The following is a 12,487-nucleotide window of genomic DNA, read 5'->3' as shown; positions in this document are numbered from 1 at the left end:
TTCAATGGAGAGAAGCCTTGCGGCAAGACAGCCAGCAGAGGGCGTTCGGTTCCTGAGCCCTTTCCGGGAGAAGGCAAGACTCAGCTCTCAGTTACAAAATTCTTGCTTTGCAATTGCAATATTTAATAAAAATTTGGCTAACAATTGTTTATGCTATAGATATGAGAAAACCCTGTTTTTAATTTTCAGATGAGTATATATTTTAAAGAAGTAGCTATTCATTGTCATTAAGATTTTAAACACTATACAATTTTTTTTCAAAGAAGTATAGATAATTATCTTTGTTTGTTTTTGTTTGGGGGCCACACCAGGTGGTGCTCAGGGGTTACTCCCGCTGCAACATCAAGAATTAAACTTGGTGGTTCTCAGGAAATCATGTGGAATGCCAGGCATAGAGCCCAGTTTGACCGTGTTCAAAGCAAGCACCCTAATACTCTCTCCAGATCCTAGGATTTATCTTTCATTTAAGTGTAAAGCAGAGCCTGAATTGAATGTGGAATATTTTAGACAGTTAATCTAAAGAAATTCTTGAAAGATGTTTAAACATTTAATTGTTATCTGAAGAATCATAAAATGCCTTTAAACCTACCTCCCCTCAAAGAAAAAAAAATCTGGAACAAACCACAAGTTTGCCTGAAGTAATAAAGATGCTTACATTCTCTAAAAATAAATATTAACATTGAATGAAATTGAGATTGGAGTTGACTGTCACCCTTTATATGTTGGATATTATTCCTAAACTCATCTGAGCATATCAGTTAATACAGAGGTAGAAACTAATCTGATCTCAATAAAGAATACATAAAAGCACAAGGTAAATCATCTACTTACTATGAAGAACCATTCTATGAAAGTATTTTTAATCTAAAAATGATTATGAAAAGATTGATCTGATGTTTTGAAAAGTATAATGGATGTAACCATTTTCAGCTCAGGCAATAAGGCCTAAGAGATGTGAAATCTAAGCCCAGACCTTACAATAGAAAATTTACGGTGACAATTTGGAAAGTGAACTTTGTTTGTTCAACCAGCATAACAAGTAAAAGAAGGTGTATTAGCCTTCAAGGACCACCTTAATGAACTCCCACAATCTGGATGGCTCTAAGCAACAGAAATTTATTGTCTCACAGCTCCCCAGGGTTACATGTTGAAGACAAAGGTGTGAACAGAGCTATATTTCTTCCCAAACATGTTGGGGAAAATCATTTTTTGATTACTCTAGCGTCTGGTGAATGCCAGACTGCTTAGTACATCATGATTTATAGATTCATTGATTAAAACTTTGCCTTCACAATCACAGGACCATATTTTCACTCTCTTCTAAGGCCACCCACCTGCCATTTAGGATAAGAGGCATGCTGTACTCCAGTAATGACTTTTCCATAACTAAGAACTTAACCTTGTTTTCAAGAAGGCAAAGGATGTTTGGAGGACACGCTCGTGATGTGAGATGCATGCTGAAAGTAGACTATAGACCAAACATGATGGCCACTCAACACCTCTATTGCAAACTACAATACCCTAAAGGAAAGAGTGAGCAAAAGGGAATGCCCTGCTACAGAAGCAGGGTGGGGTGGGGGAATGGGATTTGGATGTGGGAGGATTACTAGGATCATTGGTGGTGGAGAATGAGCACTGATGGAGGGCTGGGCACTTGATCATTGTATAAATGAAACCCACGCATGAAAGTTTGTAAGTCTACAACTGTACTTCATGGTGTTTCACTAATAAAAAAAAAGAGGCACACATTATCAGATGCTAGGGCATTAGAATTTCAAGATCTATTCTTGGAAGCATAAAAAATCTATAATAGGAGATATCAAAAGTGTAGAAAGATTGTAAAATTTTCCATGGAGAGAGGACTTGCCTTCCTTTAGTAGAAAGGGGCCTGGAAATTAGCTTTTGTGGCAAATCTGAGAAGATTCTTGGCAGGGAAAGAGTAATGGGTGTGCAACTCATGTCATTGAATGGACGTCTGTAATCTTAAAGCCCTAATATTTTTAAACAATAGATCCAAAATTTTCATTTGACACTGGGCCCTGCAAATTGTGTTTGACATCACTCTGAGCTTGCTATGCGCTTCTTGTTCTTCAGAAGTATTAAGGACAGTGACAACTAAATTGAAAGGACTGCATCATCTAGATTAGCTTCCTTTACGCATATAGAGTGACCTCTTTTATAAAAGCAATCTGTTTTCATCCTATTATCAGTATCAAGTTATTAGGAATTTTGAATGAACCACAAAGAATTTCAGGAAAGGGAGCTTTACAGCTCTGGCAGGCTAGAGAATAAAAAGGAGTTATGAAGAGATCCTTGTAGAGAGAGATATCCTCTACCTTTTTCTTGTGGAAAAATGGAGACCTGGATTAGCAGCTGGAGCATATTTGGGATTAGGTGGGTGAGGCGAAAAAGTAAAGATACTTAAGAGAGGAAAGTGGAGACGAGTCCATTGTAGGCTTACAGCTTGAAGCATTCAATTTATAAAAGGGGGATGGTTTTCTATTATATTACATTTGGAGTTTTGGATGATGTTATTAAACAGACCATCTAATTTCTGATTTGGATCTGGGCCAATCTATACAAGTACTTAGAACCAGCATTAAATACATTAAGATATTTAAATAAGAAAAATGATTATCTTTTAGTAATTTTTAAAGGGTTGGTAGGTATTAGGGGCTGAACTGTGACTCATTCTGTAAACTCCACTCATTAATTGAAGACTTAATCCTGGTTCTTTAGAGTGTGACTATATTTGGTGATGCAATATTTAAAGAGATAATTAAGCTAAAATGAGATCATTAGGGTGATCCTGAGTCTAATAGAACTGTTGTCCTTGTAGGAATAAGTGATAAGAATACAAATAAGCTTTGAGTTAAATAAGTAGAAGGCGAAGAAGAAAATGATATATACCAGTCAAGAAGAGAAGCCGTCATACTGATGGCAGCTTAATCTTGGACTTTAACCTTATTTGTTAAATCCACAGTAGTTGGTTATCACATTCCTATGAGCTAGTAAGATAGGAAACAATGTAAACTAAGTTGTTATAGTGGTCAGAGAGTTGTGAAAGACATAATTAGCAGGTCCATGTAATGGAACAAAAGATCCATAACTTATACAACAACAGAACTTAAAAATTATAGCATGAAAATGATCTCTTTAGTGTGGTTTGTGGAACCAGAGTGATCAACAGTACCATGAAGGGAGATTATAATGCTAACATCTCACAATTTTATGTGTTTTAAGGTTAAAGAGCAGAAATGTTATAATAAGGTAGCATGGCATCAATATTTATACTTAGACACGTATATGTAGGTATGCAATGTTACTACACCACAACTATCACCAAAATGCCAATATTTTCCACTATATTCACCACAATCAGACTTTTCTCATGCAGGAATTTCTTTTGCACAGTCACACATGTGATAATTTAAGTAAAATCCTTTATATGTTTTCATGATTCAAGTACTTTATCTTAACTTAAAGTCTGACACGGTTTTAACCACAGCAGATCAGACTGAGCAGTTATCTATTAGGACTTACACATACAATGTTGAGCGCACCTTATGCAGGATAATGACATAAGCAATAGGCAAAAGCCAGAACAAGCAGTCGCTTAGCAAATCTCGTAAAAGATGTAAGAGAGCTCCTGATATCATAAGGAATTGGTAAGAAGTAATTCCAGAGAGCGATAGCACAGCGGGTAGGGCGTTCGCCTTACAAGCGGCCAACATGGCCGACCCGAGTTCGATTCCTCTCTCCCTCTCTGAGAGCCCGGCAAGCTACCGAGAGTATTTGATATGCCAGACACAGTAACAACAAAGTCTCCAATGGAGACGTTACTGGGCCCGCTCGAGCAAATCGACGATCAACGGGAGGGCCTTTACCTTTACCTTTTAATTCCAGGGAATAATTGCATTGCCAGGGCACAGACTGGTAAATAGCTAACTATGCAGGAGACTATTGGGAAGAGATTAAAATCAAAAGAATGTTTAAGAATGTCTGTCTCCTGTAGAAATTGGAGAGACCCACTAAGACTGAGTAACTCACCCACACCTAGAGCTTCAGGTCCCACCTAAGTTATCTCAGCTCAGACAAAAGAACTGGAGCAGAGAGGAAGGACAAGTATGGGACGTTACCATGGAAGCCCCAGTAAGCAAAAGGGATGACAGCTCTTCAAATTCAGTTCGCTGTCTCCACTGAAAAGGCATTAGGAATCCCCAATAGAGTGAGAGAGACATCTTTATAACAAGTCTGCCTTTTATTCTTATGTTTTTTCAAGGCAAATGGCCCAGCCTCCATATACCTTGCTATGAAAATAAACGTTTTGTCAAAGAAATTTTTGGTTTCCTGCTGCAATACACTGAAAGTGTCAGGGAAGTCTGTCATCAAGTATCAGTTCCCTCCCTGGGATTTGGGCAGGGCAAACAAGGTGGACACAAAGTCAAGAGCAAATCCTACTGTGCTCCTGTCTGAAAAGTCTTTGGGTATTGACTATATACCTATTATTATTAGGCAATAATCCTACATATGAAGCTGCAACCTGGTATTTACATCAACCATGATATTACTAACCTGAATATCAGTTACAGAAAACTTTCTTGGTACTTACTTCTCTATAAAGCAATCTTTTGGGGTGGAGGTGGGGGCACACTCTGTGGAGCTCAGGGCTCGCTCCTGTTAGTGCACTCAGGGATTAGACCTGGTGGCCTTGGAGGATGATATAAGTGCCAGGGGTTGAACCTAGGTCAGTCACATGCAAGGAAGATTTCTTACTCCCATGCTATCTCTCCAGCCTCGTTTACAAAGTTTTGTTCATAATAGTCCAAAGTGAATTTTATTAACCTCTTACAATAGGATATAAGAAAAAGCACAAAGATGTAATTATGGGTAAAAGGTGATAAAAAGGATTAACAATTGTTGTCACACCTAATAACACCTAATAACTACTAGATAATATCAAGAAAGTTGTATGTGCTAACATGCCTGAATTATTGGTTACATTATTATTTTAAATGTTCTAGAAACTTAAACTTTAAGATGGGGGAAGCTAAACATAGTCCAGCATATAGGGCACTGCCTTGCCCCAGGAAGACCTTGGTTTGATATCCATCATCCCAATGATACTGCTAGCCCTGCCAGGGCTGATTCCTGAGCATAGAGCCAGGAATAAGCCGTCAGTACTGCTGGGTGTGACCAAAAAACAAGAGAGAGAGAGAGAGAGGGAGAGAGAGAGAGAGAGAGAGAGAGAGAGAGAGAGAGAGAGAGAGAGCGCAAGAGAGATTTTTAGGCATGAAATTAAAAAAAAGGCACCACATCCTTCTTTTGCAGTCATGATCACGATCACGATCATCCTGTTGTTTGTCTGTTTCCTTGAGCAGGCACCAGTAACGTCTCCTTCTTCCTGGCCCTGAGATTTTAAAAGAGCCATTTCAATGCTCTTTCAGGATTAGGAGAATGAGACCCATCATTGTTACTGGTATTTGGCATATTGAGTACAACACTGGAAGTTTGCCAGACTCTGCTGTGTGGGCAGGATACTTTTGGTAGCCTGCCAGGTTCTCCAAAGGAAAAAATAAGATAATAAGAAGTCGCGTGGCCGCAAATGTGGCTGCGTGCTTCCGGGAGCTGGATTTTATAGTCTCTGCATCTTGGCCATTGATGGGACCAACCTGGCGCTGGTGGCAGCTGGTGGGTGTAATGCCTACCTATTGGAAGATGGGGGGTCTGGTTGGAGAAGGCCCAGTCCCAATCCAAGTAGACTTGGAGGCCTCAGCCTCGGGCCCTGCATGCCTGGGTTCCTCTGCCAGTTCTTTCATGCATGAGGCCCATCCGGACATGTGGAGAGTGGTCCCAGCATGGACATGGCTGGCTCCGGAGGTCCTCAGCTGCTGGGGCTCTGCTCTGGGAGGGGGGCAGAAAAACTCAACCCTCCTCCCTCCAAGGGGCCCGGTGAGGACAGCCAGGCGTGGGGGCAGGAAACTCCATGCTGTTCTCTGGGAGTTGATTTTTATAGTTTCTGCGTCTTAGCCATTGATGGGACCAACTTGGTGCTGGCAGCAGCTGGTGGGTGTGACACCTACTTACTGGAAGATGGGGGGTCTGGTTGGAGAAGGTTCTTTTACAGTAATGACAGAAAATAAGATTATATAAATTATTTTTCAAGAAATAATATCTGTATATCAAATATTTCCTATTTGGTTATGTTTTTAAGTGCAAAAGCAAAAGATAATTTCTGATATGCAAATATAGCTTAACTAATCAAGTGTCTGTTAAAGAAGCAATTTCAATAGAAATTTTTTCCTTCAGTACTGAAATATCTTTACAATTGGGAAAGATATTTCTCTAGAAATTTCCATCCCTCAGATTTTACAATCTGATTTGTTCATTTAATTGTGTTGGTAATTATTTTAAAAATATGAACCATAATTGAGGAAGATGTAAATACCTATATTTGTTATTTCTATAAAAGAAATAGGAATTTGGTTACTTGTCCTTTTACTTAAAAATATAAATATAAAGTGTTAACCTAGCATTTTTTTTTCTGAATTCTATATGTAAAGTCTATACGTGTATCCCCTACAGTTCAATTAAATGAACCATAAATATGTCTGAGACTTTATAGTATTGAGTAGAATGTATAATGTGAAGAAATGTCTTCTGAGATAATAACTTGAGGGTATATGGATTCCATTATTGACTTTGCAACTTATTCTTAAGCTCCTTCTGTGATTTTCTTCAGAGTCCTATATAGAAGTGCTGTAAAGGCAACATTTTCACAGCCTGAATTGTTCTGTTTACAGAGCATCACTGCAAAGTTTATAAGTAACTTATAAAAATTACTACCTCAGCTTTCACCAGACTGTTTCTGTTTTGTTTTGTTTGGGGATCACACCTTGTGATGCTCATGAATTACCCCGAACTCTGTTCAGACATTAACTCCTTGCTTGAGGGACCATAGATCCAACCCAGGTTGGCTGTGTGCAAAAGCACCTTATCCCCCTATAGTCTCTCTGGCCCTTTCACCAGACTGCTTTAGGGAAACAAAATAAATATTGAAAATCTTCTGTCTTGACTCTGCAAGAGAAAATCAGATAGCCACAGAATACTTAACTACCATAGCTAACAGAAGGGAATAATTTCTATAATTATTCACTTGATAATGTTATTACATTTTTAATAATCAATGTTATAGATAAATTCAAACCAGGAACAAAAACCAGATATTATTAAAGTATCAGTTTGAATTAATGAAACTTTTGAGAATGAATATAGTCAAATTCAGTCAAAACCATAATAAAAAGCCTACCTTTATTTAATGAGCTTTCTAGAGAAGATAATTTCTACAACCCCGAAAATCCCACTATCTGTATTTAATAATCTTTTTAATGTGCTTGTGAAAAGAAATATATAGACTGTTTTATGACAAATATCAGTTGTTAGCTTTGGGATTGGTTACAAAGCAGCCAGAATAAGCACTTCCCCTTTTCTGAGCCTCGTGCAGCTTCAACATTTTATTGACCCAGATCTATTCTCAGCTTTATAAATTAAGTACATCGTGGGAGATGTAGTACCCACAAATAATGAGAACTTAATTTGTTATACTGAGTCTTCACCAAAACATTATGAAACATGATTCTGACCTTATCTTTTAGCTAAGGAAAGGCCCTCAGAGAAATAAAGTCACAAAAGAGCAATGATCAAGGAAAACACAAGTTTGTCTGATATGAGAATTTCCATGAATAAATCTGATTGACTGTGACTTTTTAAAAACATATTTTCAGGTATTTTCATATACTGCCGACAAAGAAATCCGAACCGATGACTTGTGCTTGGATGTTTCCAGACTTAATGGACCTGTAATCATGTTAAAATGCCACCATATGAGAGGAAATCAGTTATGGGAATATGATGCTGAGGTATAGTATTTTCCTTAACTTACTAATTTTACTGCCTAACCTCACATATATATATATATATATATATATATATATATATATTTGAAATGCATTGAAGTCCTAAGTGATTTTTTTGCATGCTAAGAAGTGTATGTTTAAGCATGCATGTGCTTATATCATGATTAGAATAGGATATATTTTGCAGAGTTATTTAGTAAAATCTATTGCTAAACATTTTATTGAATTAGTATAAAAAAGACAATGGCTAATAAAAATAATTTTATATACTTAAATTTAGTATCACAAGACAAATGCTCAACACAAATTAGTGAAGGGACAATCCAACTTATTTAGGAGGTAGGTATGTATAAAAATAGACATTAAAGGAAATTGCACAATAATTTCAAATTTTAAAGTTTGAATTATAGTTGTGGAAATTATGCATTTCACTTAAAGAGAAGAAAGCTAGCAAGATCTATATGAATGATCTTTACAAAAAATTTTTTTCCAAATTAAATTAACAAAGTGCACATATAATGAGTTAAGCAGTTTCTACTCTATAGCAGTGTGTCTAATAGAAAAGAGGAAGAGAAAACAATACAATTTCTAATAGGGATTTATAGCCAGGCAGGGAGTGTGTAAAAAGCTGAACAACCATCAGATGGAGCTAATAAAAAAGAAATCTTTTTCTCCGCTTTAGGAAGTTGCCCTGAAATAGCTTTATTTCTTTCAGTTCTCTTTGCTTAGCAAATTCTTTGGACATCGTGGTTTTATTTTCCTCATTATTAAATGGTTGATGACTTATTGAAGATAAGATAAAGATGTAAATTGAATTCCTACTGTATATATAATGTTAGTAATAAATTAATTTCACAATAGCAATCTTCCGTGTAAGTCTTAAATAATAATTAAAGGTATCATTTTAGAAACTATTACTAATAATTTACTAGGCTTTTTTTAAAAAATAAACTTTTTGAATCCCACTTTAAATTGCATGATATTATAGTTTCTGAACTATAATATAAGGAATATGAGTTTATTATGTATTTAATTCTTACATTACTTGAAACTGGTGTTAAAATTTTACAATGAAAATTTATAAAGTATCCCCACCTCTTTGGACACTAATATTCTTCTTCTGGGTCGTAGTAATGACTAGCACCTTCTAGTAGAATCCAGTTACCATTATTTAATAACCTTTTCCCTTCTATTTAGCTATTACCTATTATTGTCACTCTTTATATGAAGCATACAAAGGAGATTGTCTCTAAGAATACATCTGGGTAATTCTGAATGTTTAGGCTTCTCATTTGTATAAGAAAGAAATGACAGTTAAATGTATTGTCATAAAGAAAGAAATCCTGAATTTAACAATATATACTTATATTTTAAAAGTAATATTTTAAGTAAAATTTTGTCATTCTTTAGTTTTCACCAAGAACCCAGAGCTTTACTGAGCTTCTCTTAAGAATGGTAAATAGAGCATATATTTACAAAAAAAATAGAGAAAGAGAAATTAGTATACATTGTGTTTTTCATAAGAAGATGTAATCTTGGCCATATAAATAGTTCAGTGGGTAGGGCCCTTGCCTTGTAGGTGGCCAACTTGGTTTAATCCCCTGCACCACATATGGTCCCTGACCCTGCCAGGAGTGATCCCTGATTGCACAGCCAGGAGTAAGCCCTGAGCACTGCTGAATGTGGCCCCAAGACAAAACAAAAGAAGAATGATGTGCTGGAGCCACAGCAATAGTACAGTAGGTAGAGCATGTATCTTACACATTTCCAACCTGGGTTCGAAATCCAGCATCCTGTATAGTCCCCCAAGCACCACCAGTAGTGATTCCTGAGTACAGAGCCTAGAGTAACCCTTGAGCATTGCTGGGTGTGCCCCTGCTTCCTCCAAAATAAAAAAAATGCAATGTTGAATTTAAATACCACTTTTAATTTCTAAACTTACCTAAGAATTTTAGTGGACAAGGGTTTCTACAGTCATAATTTAAATCCATTCACTACTGTTGGTAATTAGACATAATTTTTATCAGTCAGCAGTAATATTATTGAATACCGAAAGCCTTTGAAAAAATAAAAGTGTGTAGCTTTCTCTAAGACAAAAAGGAATTTTTTTGGTAAATTTGCTATTTTGAATAACAAGTGGTTCTTACTGCATTATCTTAGAACACTGTGATTTTTGTGCATTGTAAACACACAGAAGTTCATAATGTTCTATAAATATTCAGATTTTAATAAAAATTTTATCATCTTAATAATTAGAGATCACTGTTTAATTTTATTTTCTTGTGTTTTTGTACTTTCGTTCTGAAAGTACTTTTGTACGAAAGTACAAAAACACATTGTCTAAATTTAACATTTTAAATCCCCATTACAAATTGCCAAATAAGAGAAATATGAATCACAGAGTAAGAAGTGAAATGAGAAAATAATTATGCATATTTTATATAATAATTGTTCACAGTTGACTGAGAATGTTAGTCCTTAAAGAATTAATTTTGGGAAAGTTTCAGTAAATATATGAATGAAATTACCTTTTATATGTTTTAAAGTTAGGGTTACTTTAATTTGTAGCCAACTCCAATCATTGCTATCCAAAAGGCTAGTAGTAACAGCTGGAACTTTGTTAGAAATTGGGAATAGAGCTTGGAGAGAGAAATCAATGAACTGATTACAAGCTTTAAGTGGGCAGTAGGTGAGTTCAATCCCCGCACTGTGTGGTCCAGAGGAGTGATCTCATGCATAGAGCTGAGAGTAATTCCTGAGCACTGTTGGTATGACCCCAAAACAAAAAAGAAAAAATAATAAATTAAGAATAAATCCACTGCAGGAGTGGGGGGGGGGCATGGGATGATAGTACAGCGGATAGGGTGTTTGCCTTGCATGCGGCTGACCACAGTTCGATTCCCAGCATCCCATATGGTCCCCTGAGCACCGTCAGAAACAATTCATGAGTGCAGAGCCAGGAGTAATGCTTGTGCATCGCTGGGTGTGACCCAAAAAGCAAAGAAAAAAGACCTAAAATATTAACTCACCATTCTAGAGCCAATAAATTCTAGACGGAAAAGTCCTTTATGAATACATTAACTTCAAGATAAACAGGTCTAAATAGCCAGTTATAGAAGGAATAAGGATATTCTTTTTAAACATTTGAAAAATATCTTTAATTTAGGAAAAGGTATAAATATATTTTGGAAAAGGACAAGGATGGGGGGGTGGAGGGGGAGGGGCAGGAAATAGAGCCCAGATGAGAAGTGCTGCAAGAGGAAAAGAGAAGTAATTAATTTCCGGGTTCTCATATTCCAACCAGTGCAAAGCTGGCAAATGCTGCTTACTGCTTCTTCAGTTCAATTTTCTCTGTCCTTCTCTTTAAAATTCTGCACTTTTGGTAACAAGGGCAAAATTATTCTTCTCTGTGAAACCTCTGAATTGCTGCTGTTTCAAAGCAGAATAGAATTTGGTAGAGTTCACAGAATTACAGAGCTAAATGTTCCTTGCAGTTCCCTCCTTTCAACCTTTTGCTGGAGGAATCTAAGCACAAAGATCACACTGCCAGTGGCAGAGGCAAGATTTAGTTCCTAATAAAGTAATCAAAGAAAGCTTGTTATCACTTCTATTGTAGATTTCACAGTGTGAATAGCTGAAATAGTCCATCACCTTTCTCCCAGTGTCTTTATAGCCTTAGAGAAGCAAATCACAAATAGAGCAGGATTGTTAGAATATCCAAAGGAAAACTGTGACAATATACTAAAAATCTCAAAACATGGATTATATTCATGTACTTTGGTTTATTTTCTTAGGTAAGTGAAAGAAAGAGAAGAGCATAAAGTTCAGTGAGCTTCTGTACTTCCATTTTATTTTCTCACGCAAATCATTTTTAACAGTTCCATATGATAAGATTATTATATGTAGTCTGAACATTAGGTAATAAAAATGTCAGAGTCTAGATAATATTTAACACAGAATATCTTTATTACTAAATAATATTTAAGAGTAACAATGAAATAATTATTTTAGAAAAAATATTTTATTATTAAATGAAAAATATTCAATAAAAGAATAATGATTATTATTAATAATAATTTTTAATGAAACAGTATTATTTCAGAGTCTTTAATGCCTTTAATAATGCCTTTAATAAAGGCTTTCATACTCCAGGTTTCTGGTATTAAAGCAATCTTTCCACCACGGTCTTTCCTCTATACCACATTATCTATCATATGAAGTAATTAAATATCCAACATAATTTTTTTAAAATTTATTTTTATTAGTGAAACACCATGAGGTACAGTTGTAGATTTACAAATTTTTGTGTTTGGATCTAGGTCATACCACGATCAAATACCCATCCCTCCACCAGTGCCCATTTTCCACCACCAGGATAATATCCCTCCCCCCCCGCATCCTCCCATCCCCCCATCCCCCCCCTGCCACTGTGGCAGGGCATTCCCTTTTGTTTTCTCTCTCCTCCTAAATATCCAACATAATTTGATGCTTACAAGAATGGTGGTATGATAAGCTAAATGTATTATTTTATATATTAGATAAATCCTTAAATAGTAATGATTGTGTTGATT

The 12,487-nt window shown here is 36.1% G+C and overlaps 1 protein-coding gene across 1 annotated transcript in view; it reads left to right on the top strand.

Annotated features, from left to right (window-relative positions):
• The window catches only part of GALNT13 (polypeptide N-acetylgalactosaminyltransferase 13), a 687,813-nt gene that overhangs the window by 663,405 nt on the left and 11,921 nt on the right, over window positions 1-12,487 (top strand). Inside the window, 1 exon segment of the mRNA XM_056117614.1 lies at window positions 7,785-7,919. Coding sequence (XP_055973589.1) covers window positions 7,785-7,919 — 135 coding nt within the window.

Source organism: Sorex fumeus, unplaced genomic scaffold (assembly GCF_029834395.1).
Source record: "Sorex fumeus unplaced genomic scaffold, SorFum_2.1 ptg000035l, whole genome shotgun sequence".
Taxonomy (NCBI): domain Eukaryota; kingdom Metazoa; phylum Chordata; class Mammalia; order Eulipotyphla; family Soricidae; genus Sorex; species Sorex fumeus.
This window is presented reverse-complemented; position numbering and strand designations above follow the sequence as displayed.